Source organism: Argopecten irradians, chromosome 1 (genome assembly GCF_041381155.1).
Source record: "Argopecten irradians isolate NY chromosome 1, Ai_NY, whole genome shotgun sequence".
Taxonomy (NCBI): domain Eukaryota; kingdom Metazoa; phylum Mollusca; class Bivalvia; order Pectinida; family Pectinidae; genus Argopecten; species Argopecten irradians.
The window spans coordinates 14,573,796-14,598,554 of NC_091134.1; the positions used below are offsets into that span (position 1 = coordinate 14,573,796).

A 24,759-nucleotide genomic window follows, 5' to 3' on the forward strand; every position below is an offset into this window, starting at 1 on the left:
AATATGAACAAACATTGTGGTTCCCAAGACTCTAAAAAAATGTGTTGTAATTGTTCAATTGGCTATTTTGTCTGTTACTTCAGCTAGTTCACTGCCATTACCAGTGGACATTACCCAGCATTCCCAGACTAATGTTTGTACCCAAGCAGGTCATCAACACTCCGTTGATTGACCTGCGTAGGAGTACATTTGGCTGCTTATAGGTATTTGTCTCTAACAAAAATCAACTGACTGTACGTCCTATGATATACACTAAATTATTTCAAAAATGCGCGAATAACACCTTCCCCAACGACCTGATCAAGCATTCTGATTTTTTTTTTTTTTTTTTAAATATTCACATTCATGTGACAATGAATTCGGTCTTTGCATGCTACACAGTTACTTCCCTTTCTGGTAGGTATCAATTGCCACATCCACAAGGGCAGATAACTCTGTAATATGCAAGTGCAAAATTGGCCTTGAACATCCAAGCATATATTTATTATTTTGATGAATTTACTCATAACTTTTTGAAGTATATATGAGTTATTAGATCAGATCTGAAATGACAGGAAATTAGGTAAAAGAAATGTAGACATTTGAGTCTACACTGTTTTGGCCCATGTCTCTGAAGAGATTTAAGAAACAAAAAAATTATTCAGTACTTGCTAACCACGGGTTAGTTTATGATTATGCTTTGTAAAAGTAATTTTTTGCCACATTTTGTAGAGATCTGTCTGTGTTCAACATTGTATAATTTCTCTGTCGAAGTGATTTAGCTACAGATGCGAAGCTGAGAGACTGTTTTAGATCATTTATATCATCAAATGGATATCTCAGATGGGCGATTAATACATAAAGAAGTCTAAAAATAAAAACCGCTCAGTTGATCCCTATACTCCCACTCTCAGGCCGTAAGATTGACATATCTTTAAGGGTATATCCCTAAAACTCATCCCCCAGGCTTTCACAGAAGGTCGTAAAGAAAAACAGTCTGAATCACTGCAGTGTTTTAATGCTATGGGGCCCTAACCCTAGTCTGACAAGAGTATCAGATGTCAGAATGATAGCGGGTGGAGAAAGGAAAGGCATCAGGATTTCAATTTTAAATGCAGACTGGGTTTTTTTTCGAAAAATTTCAGATGACGTAAACTTTTATTAGAAGCATTTTGTAATATTTTCAGAAACTAATGGTGACATATATTTGTTTTGGCTAGAAAGATTGAGATGATTTCCTTCATTGTGTTGATTTTTACTGTTTGGTATCAATTTGAAAAAAATCGTTTTATGTTAGATAATTTTCTTCCATAGAGAACTGCCTTAATGTAGCCAATCGATACATATGTAGCCAGCCTATTGACAAGATCATGTCCATCGCAAAAGTGTTCAAATGTGTTAATTATTTTGCTGATATTTGCAAGACAGCATCCCATGATGTAACTTTTGCCAAAATATATGACCTACAGTAAAATGTTCATAATGAACACGATTACTGCAAATTCATGGTCATAACGTAGCAATTTTCATTCTATAAGATATCTGTAATGTGTATAACGAATTATGCTTATAATGAAATTATTATTTTAATGGCCCCAGAGGTTCGTAATAACCATATTTTACTACATAACAATCAATACTTTTATCCAAGAATGGACAACTCTGAGTTGGAAAAGACAAATTTGATAGAGGGATGTGACGTACTTACTTCGGCATTCATTTGCAGTATTGCGTGAGAGTGAAGTCCATAGTTGTTCGACCAATTAAGCTGGGTGTATTTGATGGCAGAAACTCTGTCAAATTACCCGACATTAACAGTGTAGCAGACCTTCGACATGACATATTACTTCAGCCTCGACAATTCCTCATCTACTATTCAAATAATCCTTTCAAAATCTCAGATTTCCTCTTTTCATTTCAACGATTTTCTTCCTAAAAACATTATCATGTAAGAAATCTGCATTCTCTTAAATGCAATCTCAGCAATTGTGATTGAAGATTAGGATCAAATTGTCTCCGAACACGGATAAATGATGCAAATATCTGGACCAACGATTTAAGTCCGATCGAAGATCAAGGCTTATCTGGGTGATCTTGGTAAATCAGAGAAATCCTACTACAGGAGAAATCATTATGTGGTGTTTGTTTCCTGAAAAAGGATATCTTTGATCATTACCTATTACTGAAAATATAGATATCGAGCTATCAAAGATGTCTTCGTGTACAAACGTAGCTGTCTCCTTTGTCCTACTAATCAGTGGTCATTACATGATTGGTATATATTAGGGATAAAATCTTTGTCGATTTAAACGAGGGGCTGTTGACCTGATAATGATTATTTTTAGCTCACTTGCCCCAAGAGATATTAGAGCAAATGAGCTTATGAGTTGGTGCTTTGTTTGTCATCCGTCTGTAGCTTTTACATTTGTCCACTTGCCCGACTACCAATCTAAGCCAGCATTAACTTTTCCTTTTTAACTACTTTTTTCAAATACCAAGAGGCCTTATGAAAACTTGGTAGTGGACTTTAAGAGCATGCATTGATGAAGGCCAACAAAGCTTATCTAAATAAATGACCTGACCTTCATTCAAGGTCAAAGTGAAGCCTGAAACATGAAAAGATTTTGTGCTTAAGCATGAACGAGAAATAGCCCAGAATGATAGCAGGTGAAAGATTTGGGCATATATTGCAAGGACCTTGTTCTGTGACTTTACACGTTACAGGCATAAAGCCATAAATTTTACCATTTTCATTTCTATGTGTCGTGTCAAGTAGACATTAATAATATAAATCCATGTGTTATATATTCCAACATTTTCAGGGAAGTTTGTCTAAGAATACAAGTTGGAGAATTTTACTGTCACGTCGGATGACATTTTGTTAAATTCACGATGTTTTGAAGTATTGCATGCTTGCATGGGTAAATTATATAAACCCTGCAGCTATACCGATAATTCTCTTCTTATAACACGCCAGCTAGGTAACAAACATGAAACTTACCATTCAGTGAAAGACAAGTTGGTATTGATCTACGTGGTCTGATCTTTAACTTCAGACGGAATGGTTCAAATGTGTTTAATGAAGAGGTTTTCCTGTAACGTGATTTCACCATTATCATTTCAAATCCTTGTTTGAAATTATTTCCACTGTCTGTGGTTTTTGAATATAAAAAGAACTTTTTATTGATTACAACATTGGGAATTGCAGTACTGTTTTTTTTTTTTTTTTTTATATCATTGAAGGTATATAAGAACATTCTGACCTATAAAGTATGTTAATTGTATCTTAGAACTTCGTCATGTGTTCTTTAGCTAGTTGTTAACTTGATGTGTTGTTTTAGGGATGGGCTACAATTTGTTTGTGTAGAAATATTAGAGTTCTTGGAGTAAAACCACCAACCAACTGCTTATAGTTTTACCTCATGTGAACCCCATATATACTCTTGTAGGTTGCGGTATAGTGATAGAATGATGGAGTCATCTTACAGTAAGTACGTTTCATTATGGCTACACTGTAAAGTGAAGTCAGTGCTGTCACAAGAAGACAAAAAAGTGAAGAAAAAATGCTATAATTTAAGATAGATATTAAATAAGATCATGGTATTCCATTCTTTATGCATGTAAAACTGTTATTCATATAAAGCACTAAACTTCTGCAATTTTTGGTGTCCTTTCACCAAACTTAGCTGGTTTCAGCTATATTTTGACCTTGAAGAAGACATATTTACCCACAATATCTAGTAGTTCACCTTCTGGGCTAGTTACAAGACAGATAAAAATGTTTTATGCTGTCTCGTTAATGTTTGTCTGTAAATTCTAAAACGACATATCTCGAATATCCTTGACACTTCCTCATAAAACCGTGATACCTACTCGACAACAATGGCAACAGATGTACAGTATATACCTGTATCATATGTGATATTTGTCTGCCGTGCCCAGTAATTGAGCATGAATTATCACACAATCTGTATGCAAAATTACACGGCTCGATGCGACAGATGTTTTGAGCACTAAATCATCATCGAGAATGCTGAGTTTTCAGTGAGATATGTGGACAGGAGATAATATAAAATGCCTTTCCGTCATAGGTAAGAAAAACATGCAGTATTTGTAAAACTATTTATTCATTTAATGGCTGTTTCGTAATGAGTGATGTCAGCTTATCTGAATTACTGTGGGGGTAACCTGGAAGGATTGAGTTGATAGTTTAATGCATATTGTTGTCAGGTAGGTCTTTTTTATGTCTGATCGTGAAATTAAAACCGGCTGCTTAGGTGAAAGGCCAATGTGTTATCACGTACTGCACGACTGTCATCTGATCATCCAAGATTCATGTTACATCCACCCAGCAAAAACTGAAAATGAGGCTTGCACATCCAGAACGTAATTAGTAAAGGCCTAGGAACTTGCAGTAGGGCCTGGGATTTCTTGGGGAATAATGGAAAGTCCTATAGAGTCTCCTTAGCCTATTATGGAGGCCTCACATCTCTAAGAGCTGGGCAGGATGGGTTATATTAGAGGCCATGGCTAGCAACTGTAAACGGGACTGCATGTATTAACTTCATGAGACAAATAGGGGCCTGACATCTCTAAGAGGGGCTGATATGGACCTCCTGGTGCCTAGGATGTGCCTCCACATGGAGGCCCAGATTTTACAGTTGGGCTATGTACCTATCTATATGTACCTTTTATGCTCAATTGGTGTCTTACCTTATGGAGACTAAGTGTCAGGTATAGTTACTCCAATTGAAACTGTTGTTTCTTGGGTCTGAGAGATGATGGACTTCTATCTGCTTGAGATAATTGGGGTACTACATGAAGTTATTTAGAGTTATACAACATTTATATAAGGATTAAGTATTAACATATGTAAGAGTCATTTCATCGTAAATAAGTTTTAGAAGAGTTTGGCCATTTATCCTTCTGATTGGCATGATCCAATAGCCTCAACATCAAACTTCGGCTTTCTTAGAGCTGATATAACTTTTTGATAGTTTCAATACTTTTCTGGGAGGGTAATTAATCTGTCAATATTTGTGCCCATTTTCATTGGAATGGAGGGCTTACATAGTATACGTTACATCTGTCCTTTTGGTCATGGCCCATCACATACTGATTTCATATGGAGACTGGTTTGGTATTATTAGTTAATTGTCTTATTAAGAGCTAGGGTCATTTAAGAAAGTGCTATGTTTATTTGGTGGGGAAAAGCCAGAGTACCCTGTGAAAAACCACTTACCAGTGGTCAGACCTAGCAAATGCTCTGTATGAGATTCAAACTCATGACCCAGAGGTGGAGGACTTGTGGTAATATGTCGGGACATCTTAATAACTCCACCACCGTAATTGCCAAACCATGCTAAATGGATTAGTCTGAGAAGAATATGTCCATAAATGAAACTTATGTCGCATAATCCCGAAGTGTAACATAGTTTCCTACCCCAATAACCATACAACTGTATTTATCAGTTTAAGCCTCCTTCCTTCACAACTTCTACAATCGTTTACCAAAGGTTTCTCACTGTAAACCGGTGTCATTATACCCTCTCGTTGGCCCTGATGGGGCACCGCCGGTTAATACAATCCCGGAAAACTGGTACACAGACTCACCAAGCTAGCGGAGACTGTAACAAGATGGAATTAAGTTCCGACACATCAAGCCTGTGACAACTCATCAGGCACATAGAATTAGCACTATATTGGAATCCACTAATGTAGTTACTGAGTTTCATTCCTATATATATATACACACACACTTTTCCATGAAAAGCGAATTTCGCTTCTATATATGTCTCATCCGATTTGGACCACTGGGAAAGTAATCGGCATATTTTTATTCCTTTTAATAGTCTATGAATAGGTCTGGGAATGGACTGAGAGTCTGGTTTGTAAAGATATTGGGCAACAAGATAATGCTATTGTTGTATTTCTTCTTGTTGGATGTACAAGGCTAAAATTCTGTGAGTGAGATTCTTGAAAATATATCAAAAAGAATTATGGACATGTTTAGTATAAGCTGTTTTGGAAGACTCCATTCCTTCCTTAGAATATGCTCTGGAATGTCTATCCACCTACTTAAAAGGACCACCTGTTCATGAAGACCATATTTTTTGTATAAAGGTCATTTATGTGTAAAGAGCACCTTTCTATGAAGAGTACCTGCCTCTAAAGACCACATTTTGCGTATAAAGGTCACTTATGTTTAAAGGTCATCTATCTATAAAGATTACCTGTGTATAAAGGTCACCTGTGTAAAAAGGTCACCTGTTTATAAAGGTCACACATGTAAAAAGGTCACCTATATTGTATGTATATAAATAACCTGTCTATAAAGATTACTTGCGTAAAAAGGTCATCTGTGAATAAAGGTCACCTATCTATAAAGAATACCTGTGTACAAATGTCACCTGTGTATTAAGGTCACCTGTGAATAAAGGTCACCTGTATATAAAGGTCACACGTGTCACACGTGTAAAAAGGTCACCTATATTGTATGTATAAAAATCACCTGTCTTTAAAGATTACTTGTGTATAAAGGTCACATGTGTTTAAAGGTCACCTGTGTATATAGGTCACCTGTGTATAAAGGTCACCTACATTGTATGTATAAAAATCACCTGTCTTTAAAGATTACTTGTGTATAAAGGTCACCTGTGTATAAAGGTCACCTGTGTATAAAGGTCACCTACATTGTATGTATAAAAATCACCTGTCTTTAAAGATTACTTGTGTATAAAGGTCACATGTGTTTAAAGGTCACCTGTGTATATAGGTCACCTGTGTATAAAGGTCACCTACATTGTATGTATAAAAATCACCTGTCTATAAAGATTACTTTGAGTATAAAGTTCACCTGTGTATAAAGGTCACCTGTGTATAAAGGTTACCTGTGTATAAAGGTCACCTGTGTATAAAGGTCACCTACATTGTATGTATAAAAATCACCTGTCTATAAAGATTACTTGTGTATAAAGATAACCTGTGTATAAAGGTTACCTGTGTGTAAAGGTCACATGGGTATAAATGTTACCTGTGTGTAAAGGTCACATGGGTATAAAGGTTACCTGTGTATAAAGGTCACATGTGTATAAAGGTCACCTGTTTATAAAGGTCACATGGGTATAAAGGTAACCTGTGTATAAAGGTCACCTGTTTATAAAGGTCACATGGGTATAAAGGTCACCTGTATGTAAAGGTCACATGGGTATACAGGTAACCTGTGTATAAAGGTAACCTGTGTATAAAGGTCACATGGGTATAAAGGTAACCTGTGTATAAAGGTCACATGGGTATAAAGGTCACCTGTATGTAAAGGTCACATAGGTATAAAGGTTACCTGTGTGTAAAGGTCACATGTGTATAAAGGTCACCTGTTTATAAAGGTCACATGTGTATAAAGGTTACCTGTGTATAAAGGTCACATGTGTATAAAGGTCACCTGTGTATAAAGGTCACCTACATTGTATGTATAAAAATCACCTGTCTATAAAGATTACTTGTGTATAAAGATAACCTGTGTATAAAGGTCACATGTGTATAAAGGTCACCTGTTTATAAAGGTCACATGTGTATAAAGTAAAGGTTACCTGTGTGTAAAGGTCACATGGGTATAAATGTTACCTGTGTGTAAAGGTCACATGGGTATAAAGGTTACCTGTGTGTAAAGGTCACATGGGTATAAAGGTTACCTGTGTATAAAGGTCACATGGGTATAAAGGTTACCTGTGTGTAAAGGTCACATGGGTATAAAGATTACCTGTGTATAAAGGTCACCTGTGTATAAAATTCACCTGTGTATAAAGGTCACCTGTATATAAAGATTATGTTTTATAAGATTACTTCTGTCTATAATAACCAGGGTTATGTAAGGATATGCCAGGTTTGCTGGTGAAGGAAAGCTGGAGTACCCGTAGAAAAACCACCGACCAGCGGTCAGTACCTGGCAACTGCCCCACATGGGATTTGAACTCGCATCCAAGAGATGGTGCGCTTAATTGTGGTGATATTCAGAACATCTTTATCACTCGGCCAACGTGGCCCTCTTCTATAAATAATATCACCATATAAAGACCATCTCCTTATTATATGACATCCTCTCTGTAAAGCATATGTCTTTGCTTCCTTATAAGGTGTTGTTGCTATTTAGACATGTGTATTGATATATACACTGCATTCCTTGAAATAATGAATTGCCCAGTTGGCGATATTTACTGTGATGGTACCTGACGTCTGGATCGCATGTTCGGTCACAGAATAACAACATGGGGTCGTGTTCGTGTGCCGTAGCTATAAACCAAACCTGTGGGTATAAACACAGAAATCGTGTCGCACGATGATCACTCTATTGATTTTGAAGAATTTTTCTCTGAATCAATTTTAAACTGTATAGAGAAAATGAGGACGCTCTGGTAGCAGTTTTTCTATGCAGATAAAATCGGCTTTTTACTCTGCTTTATGATTCTCAATAGTTTGTTTTCTGATGACAGATCACTCAAAAATGGTCCTGTTTTAAAGAACTAAAAATAAGCTTAGATAATAAACTACATATAAATAATAAACTACATATGAATATTGATCTGGAATTCAATCTAACAAAGAATGCCAGCAATGTATAATTTATCAATAATCATATGATTGCGTGGGTGTAATTAATTAGGGAGAAGCAGTGATTTAATTAAAACCAAAGTTAATTAGTTAATGATTAATTAAATCACATCAAACAATATAAGAACGAATGCACTTTTGTTTTCAGATGTGATTGACATGTTTTATATATACACGCCCTTAAATCATATGATTTGGTTAGGAAACTGATCTAGCTGTAATGAAAGTGACATATAAATTAAATCCATCAATTATTTAATTTGAAGTAATGAAAATGGGTGCTGAAGCTATTTTTAGGCTTAAGATATTGATAAGTTGTCAAATAAATCTGTTTTCCATTGATAGTTTTAAATTTTGTTAAAGAATTTTGAATGACAAACAAAATTTATGTCTTACCATTAGAATATTTTTTGTATGCAGCATTTTTATGTAAAAAACATATACAATGGGAAACCATGGAATATACAATACCATCAGGATAGAGATTTACATCTTAATCATGATTGGCCGATCTCGTTTCTACGTTGACATCACCGCCATAGCAGCTTAAACCATAGTGATGATCTGCTCCCTAACTTATTCGTCAACGACAAGGTGAGGACACGCATTGATCAACACGGTGTGATTTATTCGATAAAATCAGATCACTCACAAATCGGGTATATTCACAGAGGATCGTAGTGTGTCGTACAGAACTGGTATAGAGTTACAGCATATAGGGTTCTTGTCGCTGTCAAAGTAATATTAGCTGTTATTAGTGACAAATGTGTATTGGAATTTTTTGTATTTTACCTTTCTCTCTACACAATTATCACTGGTGTACGGACTAATCTATTTGGTAAGTAAATAAAATATTAATAATTTAAATTTTGATAAAAATGTGTTTTTTAGCCTGAAAGTGATTTTATTGGAAAGGTGAATGATGATTCTGAAATATTGATATTTCTATGAAAATCTATATCAGAATTTACATGGGACCTCAATTTAATGCGATTATGTCTGTTTTTTTTCTGTTTTTTTCCCTTAAATATGATCCACCGCCGACAAACCATAAATGATACCCATCATTTGAACAATAATTGGTGTTTAATTGTGTATATATATGTCTGATTAACACAAGCAATAATATAAAATAATTTATTTTGCTTTTGGTGCGTGTGCAGTCAGAACTTCATTCTATATAGAACATAGTGGCACAGAATTTTTTCGGGATGCAATTAATCATTTCTAATATTTTTATTTTAAAGTAAAATTAGAAGCTCAAACTTTCCAATTGTGGTAATGGTGTAAAGAAAGGAGCATCTTTAAAATCAAGAAGGTAGATGATTTGATTATATATTGTATATTGATAATATGATTATCACATTATCTGTAAAATTATCATTTAGTGTTGTTGTGTCATTAACACTTTTTCTGGTCACCTAGTATTATTATCAGTAGTTAGTAGTAGCTAGCAGAAGTTTGTCAAAATGACCCCATAGTTGATGTTTTCGTGTGATGTGTAACTTGTGGTATTCTTGGGATCAGTTAAGGTTTGCGGTACATTGTATGAAAAACTTGATTGATTTTGATTATCTCTTATAATTATAAGATGCTGACTGATAGAAAACTAAGATCTTCAGAGAGGATTTCAGTTTAGAATTTACTTACTGAAAGAATTTAAGATTTGATTTTCAATAACAACTATAACTTTTAGTTATAAATGTGTATGATCCTTTCAGTAAATTATATCTGTATGACATTGCATGAACAGGCATGCAGGTAGGTGTTGTTACCTGGTGAGACAGCCACCAGCTACTACTTCAAATTAACAAGCCTGTAAAGCGCTGCATTCAGTATTACAATCAAACTACCATCAACTAATAAATTTACTGGTTCAGAGTTCAGACTTATTCTCACAGCTGGTTCAAAGTTCAGACTTATTCTCATACTGGTTCAAAGTTCAGACTTATTCTCACAGTGGTTCAAAGTTCAGACTCATTTCCACAGTGGTTCATAGTTCAGATTTATTCTCACATTGGTTCATAGTTCAGACTGGTACTTCACAGTGATTCAAAGTTTAGAATGTTGATTACACCTGTAGTTGTTCAGGGTTGATGGTGAACAAGTGTATGCTGTACCTGTATTTACCTCTGAAGCTGTTGTATACCACATGTCACACGACACATTCCTGGTGTATATCGGTGACAGATGAGTGGCGACAGCGCCCCCTACAGGCAAATGATGGTTTATATCAAATCGCTCAAAAATATGTACACGCTGTCTAAATATTGAATAAGTAACACCTGACTTTTGTTTATGATATGAAAAACATTTAAAGTAAAGAAAAATGCCGGTAATTTTATCTTGATCTGGAAATTATTCAGTTTTAATGGGCTGACTAGTTGTTACCCTGATTTTATTCATGTTCATCCATGTCTGTTCCATGTATAAGGCTTCTTTTATCAAATATCAGATGAAATATAAATTAGCTCATTTAATTGTTTATGTATTATCAAACCTGTTTTAAAAACAGCCACCCAAGGGACGAAAGAGCATTTTCTTTATACACAGGTCACATTATGTTGAAATTGATCATTTGGGGATCTTATTAAACAGATAGTCTTTATACACAGGTTAAATTATGTCCAAATTGATCATTTGGGACCTTGTAGAACTGATCTTATTAAACAGGTGGTCTTTATACAGAGGTTAAATTATGTTTAAATTGATCATTTGGGAGCCTGAAGAAGTGACCTTTTTAAACAGGTGGTCTTTTTACAGAGGTTAAATTATGTCTAAATTGGTCATTTGGAACCTTGAAGAAGTGACCTTATTAAACAGGTGGTCTTCTTACAGAGGTTAAATTATGTCTAAATTGGTCATTTGGGAGCTTGAAGAAGTGACCTTATTACACAGGTGGTCTTTTTACAGAGGTTAATTTATGTCTAAATTGGTCATTTGGAACCTTGAAGAAGTGACCTTATTAAACAGTCTTTTTACAGAGGTTAAATTATGTCTAAATTGGTCATTTGGAACCTTGAAGAAGTGACCTTATTAAACAGTCTTTTTACAGAGGTTAAATTATGTCTAAATTGGTCATTTGGAACCTTGAAGAAGTGACCTTATTAAACAGTCTTTTTACAGAGGTTAAATTATGTCTAAATTGGTCATTTGGAACCTTGAAGAAGTGACCTTATTAAACAGTCTTTTTACAGAGGTTAAATTATGTCTAAATTGGTCATTTGGGAGCCTGAAGAAGTGACCTTTTTAAACAGGTGGTCTTTTTACAGAGGTTAAATTATGTCTAAATTGGTCATTTGGAACCTTGAAGAAGTGACCTTATTAAACAGGTGGTCTTCTTACAGAGGTTAAATTATGTTTAAATTGGTCATTTGGGAGTTTGAAGAAGTGACCTTATTAAACAGATGGTCTTTATACAGAGATGGTTGTCATCTATACCTACCAATAACATCATAAATGAGTTCAGAAGCAGACTTTCCTATTTATAAGTGCTTTGATCTGAGGAACAGATGGTATTTAATGAGGACTGAAATCCAATGAATTATTTATCATTGAAGGAGGAAGTATTTCTTTGAAACAAGCTATATTAAAGAAGTTGTGTCAGACCACAGGTTGGGGTAGCAATGTAATGAAACCCTCTTCTTTAGTGTCCAAATTAAAATATCAATCCACATTGATCAGTATTCAAATTTATTGCATTGTCTCCTACTTTCTATTATCTAAGGGTTACAATGCAATAAAACACTTGCGTGAAAAGCTGTTGCCATGGTAACATAATCATCATTTGAGTATATTGTGATCCGGTATCTTGATGTTGGTCGTTCAAGAGCTTGTAAAACACAGACAAGATACAGATCAAAGGTACAATTATTCTATTTAGGTGGAGCAAATCTTCTTGCAAGTGTGTATCGCATGTTTATTAGGGAAATCAATTTTTTTTTCCCTTGTACGGAATTCTTCTAAATAATGTCCGATCAATATTGGCTCAATTTGCATGATGTTGTTGTATTGATACTTTCAGACTCATTAGCATAACAATGAGATGAAATAAGGACATTTATGAACAAAACAAAATTTTAATTTTATGTTGTGTGGTTTTGTTTTTGTTTTTTTTTTTGGTTTTTTTCTTTTAATCGAAGGATTACAAATAATTCTAGTGTGGTTAATCAGTCAATTTTTCCCACTAAGCAGCAGAGAGATTCAATGACATAGCTGATCCGAGGACTTTGCCAATGATGAATGGTTTTAACTCTTGCCGATATCACTGTTGATCTAGGGGTTAGGGACTAGGAAGGGAGCGTGTAGGCCACGTGCTGCTGTTCATAGGGAATTCACATCTCACAATGGAGGGGCCGATCATGCTTATTACTACACTCTGTCACACAGACAGTGACGCCAGGTCTAACATCATCTCTGGGGAGTTGCTGATATGAAATTGCCATTTTTTACGAGGTATATGTGCACCCATGCAAATCATGCTTTAATGAATCTGACTTTGTCGGCTATTGATGTAATCAGGATCGTTTTGAAGTTTGAAAGCTACAGAGAGGACAATGTGTTGTAGGAACAGGTGGCTGGATAGCTCTTCACTAAATCTACTACCAGGAGCGAGATTTTTATAAAATGGCCATGATGTTGTAAGGTTGGTATATTCTGAAAGCTTGAAAATGTCTGCTGTCGTCTGCTAATTGAAGCTGGAAGCATCTTCTGTTTGAAGTCTGGTGTCATGTTCTGTTTTGATGTTGTATTACAGTTCAAATGTATACATCAGGTCATGAACGACAGAATTAAGGGGTCGTGATTGGTGGTTAATGAGAATTATTAGGGTTTCCTATTTCTTCTCCATTTCCTGTTCTAAACTTACAAAATATGTAATGGCTTTTTACTGTCCTTCGTTGTGACTTATTATAAGGGCAACTGGTTTATTATAGATTTGACGATCAATTTCTATAGTTGATTGTTAATGTCTTTGAGTTAATAAAAGTAAACTCGGCTAGAGCATAGAATTAACATCTACAATGACAATGAATTTTGTTATTAATGAAAATAAAATGTACGAGGAAACTTAATTTTAAGATCTGAGTAACTGACTGAGTTTTCAATATATTTTCTCAATTTAGAATTCGCTAAATATTTCATTTTGACAACTAATCTTTTTGCAGTTGGTTGCAAGAATGCATATGACAATAGTGATTACAGGAGAAAAAATGAGTATTAATTGAAACTTTCATACATAGTTACGTATTTGGTGCACTTATAATGGAGGTGAGATATCAGGAAAGGAGGGGATACAACTACGGGGCTTGATTTGAAGGAAAACATGTGATTAATACATACATGTCTACATCAGCCATTGTGGATCTGTGTTAGAGTCTGCATACACAGACACCCTGTTAGGCCTATCACCCATTCAGCTGTATCTGTGGTAGACATTTATATTTCTGATGTTGATATCTAGATTTTTCCTGATCTCGTGTTACTATTTATAGCCTATGTCTAGACTCTTCTCAGTAAATGATGTTAACAGTTTATCAGATATGTCACTAGCAATTAATTTGTGGTCATGAAAGTGATTTTTTTTTAAAGTTTGAATTTATAAAATAAAAAAATTCAAGTTATATTAAACTCAGTAAATTTCAAACATTTCTCCGGATCAAATGTCAATTTCAACTTCTTTGATTATTGAATAAATAACCAGATTGAAGTAACAAAGACTCTATATTTGGAAATAAAGGACTACATGTTTCTTCATAGTCAACGGGGGTTGAAAAAGACAAAATTACTGATAAATGAGTGGAGCATATGAATGCTTGTGTGAAGGTGTAGTAAGTTTGTTCAGATAAATGACCTTGACCTGCTTTCAAGGTTGCAGAGCTCAGAGGCTGAAATTGATAAGCAACTTGTTCTCATGTCCTCAGCTGCATGCTCAGACAATGGAATATAAGTTTGTGTGTTAATGAATGGTTACCACAATAAAACAATCCAAATTTATTGATTTTATAAGTTCTTATCAAATTAATTAAATGACATTGTCATATTGATATACCATTAATCAATCCTTATATGGTAAGGCACATTGCTGTTATGTAAACCTATGTCAGGTTTACTGGCATTGGTGAACTAAAAATCACACCTTTTTATTGATATATTTTATTATGCTTATTTAAGAGTCCTTTACAAATCCTATCTTTCCATATATAGGGCAGTCTAAGCCTTACGTGATACTGACTTTAGTCACATGACTTATACAAGATGTTAGTTAATTCCTCAAATGAAACATCAGATAATTACTGATCTAATTATATGGACAAACAGATAATTACTAGCTAATTACAGTGTAATTTTACTACCAATTTACATTCTCTGGCTTTAATTTAACCTTTACGGTGATCACACTGGCTAATCGTTAAAAATCATGCAATGAATTTCATCCAGTTTATCGCTTTTTGTCACTGATGCCTGGGTAAATCCAGTCTGATTTTAAATCAGTTGAGAGGCTTTAAATAGTTAATTTGGAATAAGTTTTAATTCAAACATGTCCATTTCTAGAAGAATGTTCATGCTCAAATGTCTTTTCCAGGCAATGTAGAATGCCTTTCTATAGATTCTTGTATTATTAGTGTTAGATGCTGTCAGATCGATGCTGTCAGACTCACCTCTGAAATCTCACCAAGTTGATATATCAGGTCACATATAAAATGTAGGTCACTGTGAACCTATGTAATTGATCTTTTACATACATCAAAGACAATTATGGTCCATTAACAGAGAAGAACGACACACTCAATTTCAGCAGAAATATCGTGTTGAAAATAAGATCTAGTATATACAGCACTGAATGTAGAAATGAGTTCCTGACGTCCCCACCATAACTAGAAAGTTGGTCATGTTTGTTGCCTCTTGGATCCCGGTGTCTTTACATAGATTCAATCCAGTGCAAATTTTGCTTAACTAAAAATTTGTATGTTTTTCCATATCAATTACGATGTCTAAAACCTCGTGGTTCCAATAGATCTCATTTCCATTTGAGGCAATGTCATTTCTCACAGTAGTTTTCAAGTTTAATGGAAAACGATTTGTCTTGAATGAAATTCAATCTTCAGAATCCTATTCCAGGCTGTAACTTTTGAAGTTTACTTGAATTGATAGAAATGTGTGATATTACAGATTTGTATCACATGTATATGTCATAATTTTCTATGGGAAGTGTCAAATTATCTCTGTAGCTATTGAATCTTAAGAAATCAGCATTTGTCCTTTATATATATGTCCTTCAGATATATCCATGGCTGTCGCTTAAGGTCATGTCTCAAGGTCACAACACCATGGGCTAGCTGTCCAATGTAAAATGGCTATGTTAATCTATAAATCATGATAGCTTTGAGCTAGTACTAATAACTTTGACAACCAATTTTAGACATCAAAGAAGAAATGTATCGAATTAACAGTAATATCTTGATCAAACTCATTGAAACGTTTATCTTAATCCTTTTGAAATAACTCTCCCGTGATCCAAAATAATGCCTCGATGAGTTTCAAATTAAGTTTGAGTATGATAACATCAATATATTTCATAGTGTTTGAGTTTTATATATCATTTTAAGACCCGAAGAAAGTAATCAGTGATTTTGGTGGTAATATCCTGTGAAAAATTTATCGCATATCAAACGACTACAAGTATTTGTCACAAGATTTTATATTCCAAATGGCATTTGCTTGATATTTAAATTCACCTGCTTTATGCAGATACCCATGTACTTAATTGGATATGGGGATAGTGTTTATAGACAAAAGGACAATAACTATTAGCAGTCCATCCCTGCTGTAATGCATTTTATGAATTAAATATGTTGTAGCCTTCCAAATTGCATTATAAATTACATCTTGGGCTCATATTTATTTCTCAAATTTTTTAAGTTAATAAATTTGGTAGGTTTAAGACTTTATACTTGTATAGACTACCTATTACTACATCTCTTTTTAATTACATATGTTGGGGGGGGGGGGGGGTTTATTGAAGCGAATAAAAGAGTTAACAAACTGTTTTTTTTTTGACCTTATAGGTTTAATATTTGACATGGGAAAATAAAGACAAAATATTACATAGACATTCTGCCACCATAGCATTTAATTGATTGTACTTTTCCTGTCAGGTAATCTGAAATTAATTAAAAAAATATATCTCGTTAATTTCATTTTTTTTGCTACTTGTCCTACATTCATTATGGATTGTAACCAATATGGCCATGAAACATCATTTAGGGGGAAGGGGGAACATGAACTTGTATAAACAGTTTTGGTTCTGACCCCTAGGGGCGGGGCCCAATAGGGGAAATAGAGTTTAAATCCTAATGAATCTACTTGACTAGATGGTTCTGCAATTTTACCAAATTTGGCCACAAACATCCTTGGGGAATTAACAGAACTTGTATATATATTAAATATTTTGCTCTGACCCCCTGGGGGCAGGGGGGCGGGGGAATAGGGGGATATATATTAGAGGTAAATCTTAAAAATGCTACTTGTCCTAGAGTTTGCATGGATTGTAACCAAATGGCCCTGACTTTAAGGGGAACAGAACTTTTTAAATTTACCTGGATTCTGACCCCCATGGGCAGGAGGGGCGGGGCCCAAATGGGAAATAGAGCTAAATCCTATAAATCATGCTACTTGTGACTAATTCTGCATGGATTGACAACCAATTTGGCCAAAACATCCTTGGGGGAAGGGGAACAGAACTTAAAGTATAAATTTTGGCTCTGACTTTCAATAAACGGGCGGGGGCCAATAGGGGATCCTTTAATAGAGGTAAATCCAAAATCGAAAATTATCGAAGAGTTCTGCATTGATTTAATAACCAGAATTAACATCATATAAACATCTTGGGGGAAGGGGATACAGAACTTGTTTTATTTTGGCTCTGATTGGGGCAAGAGGGATGGGGCCCAATAGGGGAAATAGAGGTAAAGATCCTATAAATCGCTACTTGTTCTAGAGTTTGCATTGATCAGTATGTAAAACACTATTTGGTTAGAAAATTTTCATTGGGCTAACAGACAACAGAAGTTATTGTATAAATTTTGGCTCAGCACAACCCCCTGGGGGCAAACGGGGCCCAATAGGGGAAATAGAGGTAAATCCGATAAATCGCTTTAATAGCCATATAGTTCATTTGACATACATGGATTTTAACAAATTTGCCCAAAATATCCTTGGGGTTGACAGAATTTGTTAAATTTTGGCTTTGACACCCTTTTAGCAGAAAGAGAGGGCCCAATTTAGGGGAATTTGAGGAAAATATTCAACAAAATATATAGATAACATTCTGAACTTGCTTTAATTGATAAGAACATTCCTAGGCATTACAAACAGGTAATTGAGATATCTCGTTAATTTCATTTTTTACATTATTATTTTTCTAATTAGGCATTATTGTCATTTCAAGTGACATAAATGACGTAGATTGCTTGTATTTAGTTTCAGGGTTTATATTTCCTTGAAAATTAAATATAATATTACTCGTAAACAAAATTAATTAATTTCTTTTTTGAAGATACCTGACAGTTCAATGATTAAGGATTCTTACATTAACGGTGAATCTTGTCGCCTCTCCCCCCGGGGGACGGTAATTCAATTAGTATGTATACCTGTATTCCAAGGTTGTGACCATCGCTACATGTTAATCATAGACTTCAAACCAAGACCAATGTTTACTTATCATTTTCTTATATTACCTCTTCATCAAATAATCATTAACGACTGAATAGTGTAGGTCATTTATTGATAAAATCGGGAGAAATGTTTTCAATCAATCTTTTAAATACCTTTATTCCATTTGAAGGAGGAGGAGAGGGATTTGTTTGATTTTTTTTACCACTTGTGACAATGGCAGACTCTCCAAAGAAATGATTTGAATTTGAATTAAGGCCGTCTGCTTGTGTTTCGGAATTCAGGAGCAGTAGAACCCAGGGTTTGGTATAGTGTCATGCCGCTGTGTGCATTGTTAAATTATCTAATTACGTTATGTATTTCTGTCGTTGGTCGCAGTATGGCTTGGTTGTGTTGCTATCATGGACAGATGCACAGCAATAATTCACAGGCAGTCCGGGAGACAAAGAGCTCACATCTTGCACGAGGAATGTCTTGGAATGTATTGATTGGTGAGTTCGGGGGGGGATACTGTTGGTGACAGCTACACCGCACCTCACTAACGCACCAGGGAAACTGAAGTCCTGCTCTCCTGCGAGTTTGCCACCAGGGAAGATATATCAGTATTTGGTTTATCTGAATATATGGTTTCCTTGTATTTGCGGAGTTGACAGCGACAATATTGATACATAAGTCTACCGCCAATCTTGATTTATCAGATTTGGACTTGATGCTTTGTATGGTGAATGTATCCATCCCATTTGATTGGGATGTCTGTTGAGGTATAGCCAGCTGCTGTAACAGTATTGTTATGACCCTTAACAGTCTGAGCCTGATCGTCTGGGTATATGAAACTCCACTGGTAATATTATTGTGATTTTTACCGGCCGTTATATACATGGTCTCAATTTGACAATTTGAACCGTCGCCCAATAACGTAGCGGCGGTATGGATGTACAGTTCCTGTCATGCAGGTATGTAGGTCTAATTACGACCAAAAAAAATCATCTGATGCTTTGTGGAAATTATATATTAAGTGATGATGTGTATAATTAATAATAGTTGACATATTTTACCTGATATTTAATTATTTTCACTATTGATTTTTGCCTATAATGACGTCCGATCATTGAACTTTATTATCACGATTTATATAAGTATCAGGATTTAAATATTGAAGTTTCTGGGGCAAACATGTTTAGGGCAAAAAGACTAAAATAGAAAAGGGGCCTTTTAAGTTTTATATTATCAAGTTTAAATTATATAATAATCTTTAAAACTCATAAATAAACATCCTAATGAAATAGCAAACACTGTGACGTATGATTGACGTAACATATTATTTTCAACGCTTCAAGATGTCGATGGTCAACGAGACGGCTCAGTTAACCATATGGTGACAATCATACAATGACCATTGTCCACTACATGTCTATAATGAAGGTTTTGATTGTTTGTCTAAGTAACTGACCGATACGAAATTGATCCACTTAAGTCATCACAATTCTGTATTGACCATTCAATTGATGTTTATAGATGTTCTAAGTTTGCAGATCTGGAATTTTGTCAATGGTACTCATGAGCTACATACATGCGTTATACATAAAAACTCAGTAGATACCTATAAATACTCTGTCTACTCAGAAGCTGATTAAACATTTCCAATCTATTACAGGTATGTCAGCCTTTTAAGTAACAGATGATGTAAGAAACGTTTCGGAATGTTTGCTCTTCCTCATGATTTAAGGGCCAGTGTATGTGAGTGATAGCAGCTAGTGCTTATAGCACTTGAGATCTTTACCTCAGGGCTGCGAGTTTGAAGTACTTTAAGTAAGATATGCCAGATGCTAGGTAATGACTGTAGGTTGTTGGTTTTACCCTGAGTACTCAGGCTTTCCTCATCCTTTTCTATAACTGTCATGTCCTGAAATGAGCTTGACTGTACTTTATATAGATGTAAAACTTCATTGTTCAAATAATTGAGAAATAAGGATCTGTTGATTACAAAGGAAATGTGTTGAGTTTTTTGGGGTCTTTTGTGTTAGTAATGTTTTATCTGAGACAGATCATTTAAGGGAGGCGAATACAATATTAATCCCTCCACATGTGGGTTGGGCTGTAATAAAATCTTGCATGCCCTTAGGGTCGAGACGGGGAAAAAACAGAGGGATGAAATATTCATAAGCTGTCACACAGTATGAGCCAAGTGTTTGACTGCTTAAGAATCTTGCCCCAAAGATTGACGTCTTCTGCCTTGCTTTCAAGAAAATTCATGGTAATGTTTTTTGACCCTCCCTATGTGTCTTAATTTCCTTGTATTCAACATTGACGTACATATATATGTGTCAGAAATTCGAGTTAACAAAATATGAATTGATTGTCATAATACTGTCAATTGTCATTGATGTGATGTCATAAATAGTTCAGGTATTTCATAAGATAGTTGTGATTGAGGGGATGAACGACTTTATAAACCTCTTGTACATAAGACCTATATACTAATGCTAATGGCTGTTAAAAGGTGTGACTACATTCTACCGGTGTTAAGTTGACAGGTAGGGAGTTTCTACCTGTCATGCTGTGGTCAGTCAAAGTGCTGGTCATTCTAAATGACCACTCCATCACTCTGAGCTTAAAGGACAAGTGACCACTGTATCCATTGTAGTATTTCATTTCCAACATTTGGACCAAACCAATTAGGTCATTGATGTCAACATCATTGTGATTTCTTGGGTCGACAGTCTGCAGCCCTACGTGTAAGCCACAGTTGGATTTTGTCTTTACTGTAAAGCAACTTTCTTTAGGAGCTTCTGGTTTAAACTGCAGTTGTGTCATTAATGCACTTTATCTTTCTTATAGAGTTCTCGCACTTCAGTATGATCAATGATCTTCATTCCATAACATTTTCAGGGAGATTTGTATATCTTGCGCTCAATTAAATCTAAAGCCTTTCAATATCAGAAATGTATATATATATCTTCATTCGCAATATTATGTATCCACAGACATACATTGAACGCAAAATTCATATAAGTAAATCCATCTTGAAATCAAATTGGTTTTTAATGTCTTTTTATTAATTTAAAAAAAAAAAACCCTATACACTGAAATGATCTTCTTCTAAAGATGTAGAGTTTGATGAGAAAGTTTATTGAAAGAGTGTCTGTTGAAGACATACCTTTTACACTATGTTTTTCGCTTGATATCAGTCAGATGTAATTATAATATCTACAATGACAGTTAATATCTAAATGTCTTGTTTAGGAGTACAGACATGAGAAAGATGGCATCTCTAACTCTTGTTCTATTGTCATAAATGACAAACACAGGCTCTACACTGACTTTGATATTTGCCAGTTCATTGTCGAACTTGACCGTTTGACCATTTGCTGAGAATTAGCCACTGGAGACAGAGGTGTTTACAATGATCTGGCCTAAGTGTTGGTCAATTTGGGACAAGGTGCAAATGGTGGGGGTCATATTCTGTAGAGGTCAGTCTCACAACATTCAGCTGTTTCTGGACATTGTGATCCCACTCGGAGGTGTGTGGAGTCATTAGGAATGAGTGGACAGTCACCTCTAGTCAGTGTTGTCTCACACATTCCTTATAAACTGACAGGATGTTCATCTCTGTCCTTCAGGGGTCACTCTACCACTGATGAGCTCATACTGACCACAGGTCAGTTACTTGACCACTAGATTATAAACCTAAGAGTGACACAGAGTTCCATATCCTGGTGAATGACGTAATAAAGAAAATAAAACTAGCCACCAGCCTCTAAAATATACAAACAGTCAATAAAAGGTCGGGGCAGATGATTTCTGTTGTAGTGGAAATAATAGATGGTGCTAACCCATCACAAGTTTTAAACTAGGGGAGATAATTCTAGCTTTGAGAATTCAGCTGATAAATTCTTATCACAATCTAAGGAACTGGTGGCCAATCATATAGATTTGATTGAAAATAAAAAAGGAAAATGAAAATACGATTATATCTGAGTGAACAAGAACAAGGCTTTATATATATATAATAGAGAGAGAGAGAGCATAACTTTGAATAATACCTAAAAACAAAATGAAATGTTGTCCCTGAAAAATTTGAAGGCCACTGAGAGAAGCTTCAAGAATGTCATTAAAAAGAGCGAAATTTTCAAAAATAAGTTTTCATGCTTGTAATGATTAAATATGAATAATTGTGTCCACGAAAAATAATGAACACACAATGGGTATCACCTGTAGATAGCCCTCCTGTGGAACCATGATCAAGGGCACTATTAGATATCTGATGAAGAAGATCCAGAGATATCTCGACAGTAATTTGTCTGCCGATACCACTAGATATATCTCTTTGTTATCTTAATTGGGTTTTTATGAAGATTGTAATTTTATAGGCTATAATGTTTGTGCCCGGACAGATCTTGTAATGGCTGACATCTTCAGTGTTCATCATAAGCCCTCAGTACTGATGTGTGTCATATCTGCGACGATTCGAAGACAAACCTGTTTTTATGATTCATAGTGATATGAATCCGAGTGATCATCGTGTCGTTTAAAGTCAAAAACAAAATATCAACATTAAATCCATTTGATGTTACCAAATACTTTCTATCTTTGTGACTATAACAAAAATTATTGCGTTTTGATTCGGCACTTTTTTATTGGGAAATAAATATTTCTATTTTTTGGTGCGAGTTTGATGTCCCTTCTCAAGAAAGTAATCTCTATTTTATTTGCTATTTTGGAAAAATGAAATTAAAAAATTAGGAAAAGTGGTTTGTTGTTAATATCAATGTTAAAACGCAATTGTTTAATGAGTTTATAATTGTGTTTTGTTTCTCCAAAACAAATCCAACCATTTTGTACCAACATTAATTTTTAAGGAAGATATTAGGCTATGGTTTAGATTTATTTTGGTATTTCTGGGAATCATGTAGATTAATTATGTCAACATGGTCAAGTAATCAAAGACATTAAAAAAAGTTAAAAACAAAAACTCACATGAATAAATGATAAACACTGGGAATTCCAAAAAAAAAAAAAAAAAAAAAAAATTAATAAAAACTTTGAATTAAATATCTATTAACCGGTAATTATTTTTAAATTTTAGATTTACACAGAAGTGATTTGTTTTGTAGATATTGAGATCGTAGAAACACTACCACCAAATTGCTGCGTAATCATGATATAGCCAAGATAATGCCTTTGGCAGAATTTCAACATATTGGCCAAATGGTGACCTCAGTTTTGAATTGGCATTAAATGAAATTAATAGATAGGGATTTAAATTGATGTATCATTGATCCTGTGGCCACCCAGAAGTTGGAAACATTATAACTCTGAAGAAATCTACATTAGTTACAAGAAGCAATATTGCATGCTATCTGTTCATCAAACCTTATTTAAAAATCAGAAGTCTTAAACAAAATTTAAAGAGAGGTTCGGTTCTGTTGATATTTCGTATCAATGTTGTTCATCTTGCTGATCAAATGTCAGAGTGAATATTGATATTGTTTTCATTTATTTCCAGAACTCAAGAAAAATGTTTGACCTTCAACAATTGGTTAATTAAGTTATATTTCTATGGAGTTTTATTTATGAAATTTAAAAAGAAAAGAAAAATTTTCCTTAAGATTTCTCACCTTGGAGATCAGTTTTGTTTGAAAAAATGATCTAGGTAAATTATTGACAAAAAGCCACATGAAATGTTCACATTCTATTTTACTCTTTACTTCTTTTATTAAGTATTTTACAGGTCCATTGGGCCTTTTTGTTTTTGTTTATTTTGAGATCATGCTAATTTGTTTCCAAATAGTGAAGTAATTCTATCACATATAAGATTATGTTTCAGTGTGGTCTTAATGCCTGCATTCTTTAATTCTTAAAGCAAGATAAAGACATCAAGTGGATAATTTTAGGTTTGAATGAAGTGAGGGTGATGTAATATGCCAGACAAATTAAAGCGACCATCTTGATGAAATTAGAGAGGTCTTGTCAATGCAATGCAAAGCGTCAGACAACTGTTGGCCGAGACAAAGCTCTGACACACACAAGTTATGTCTGGAACAAGGACCAGATAAATCGCATAGACAAATCTTGTATTGTTCTCCAATTTTGTCGCCATCCATGTCAGATTTGTCCTGATCTTTTAAAAGACTGTCTAGAAAGTCTTCCGTTACTTATACACAACATTTAGCTTGTTATGGTTGTCCTATCGTTGTCCCATCGGGACTATCAATTTATTTTGATTTGACAAGCAGCAGCCACAGTAGATGTAAATATTATATCCTATTATACTCTTCAGTTAGATTTCATTCACAATGCACTGTCATGGAATGTAATTGATTGTGCACTTTCTGTTAGAGAATAGTTTTTATTGTTTGCTTCATTAAATTTACTTCTCAGTCAAGTGAACTTTTAGTTAAGATTTACAAGCGTCTTTCAAATATCAGTCTGATTACATGCCAAGTTAATGGTAGTTTGTGAATTCTATGAAAAATATGAACAGAAAAAAAAGACTTGTTC

The 24,759-nt window shown here is 34.6% G+C and overlaps 1 protein-coding gene across 7 annotated transcripts in view; it reads left to right on the forward strand.

Moving 5' to 3' along the window:
• Positions 1–24,759, forward strand: part of LOC138318604 (rap1 GTPase-activating protein 1-like) — a 151,840-nt gene that overhangs the window by 86,218 nt on the left and 40,863 nt on the right. Inside the window, exon 1 of one of the 7 annotated variants that reach the window (XM_069261174.1) lies at positions 4,024–4,070. The exons of the other annotated variants lie outside the window; for them this stretch is intronic. Coding sequence (XP_069117275.1) covers positions 4,054–4,070 — 17 coding nt within the window. The 5' untranslated portion in view covers positions 4,024–4,053. Of the gene's footprint in view, positions 1–4,023; positions 4,071–24,759 lie in introns of those variants that run through there. 7 annotated transcript variants of the gene reach the window in all.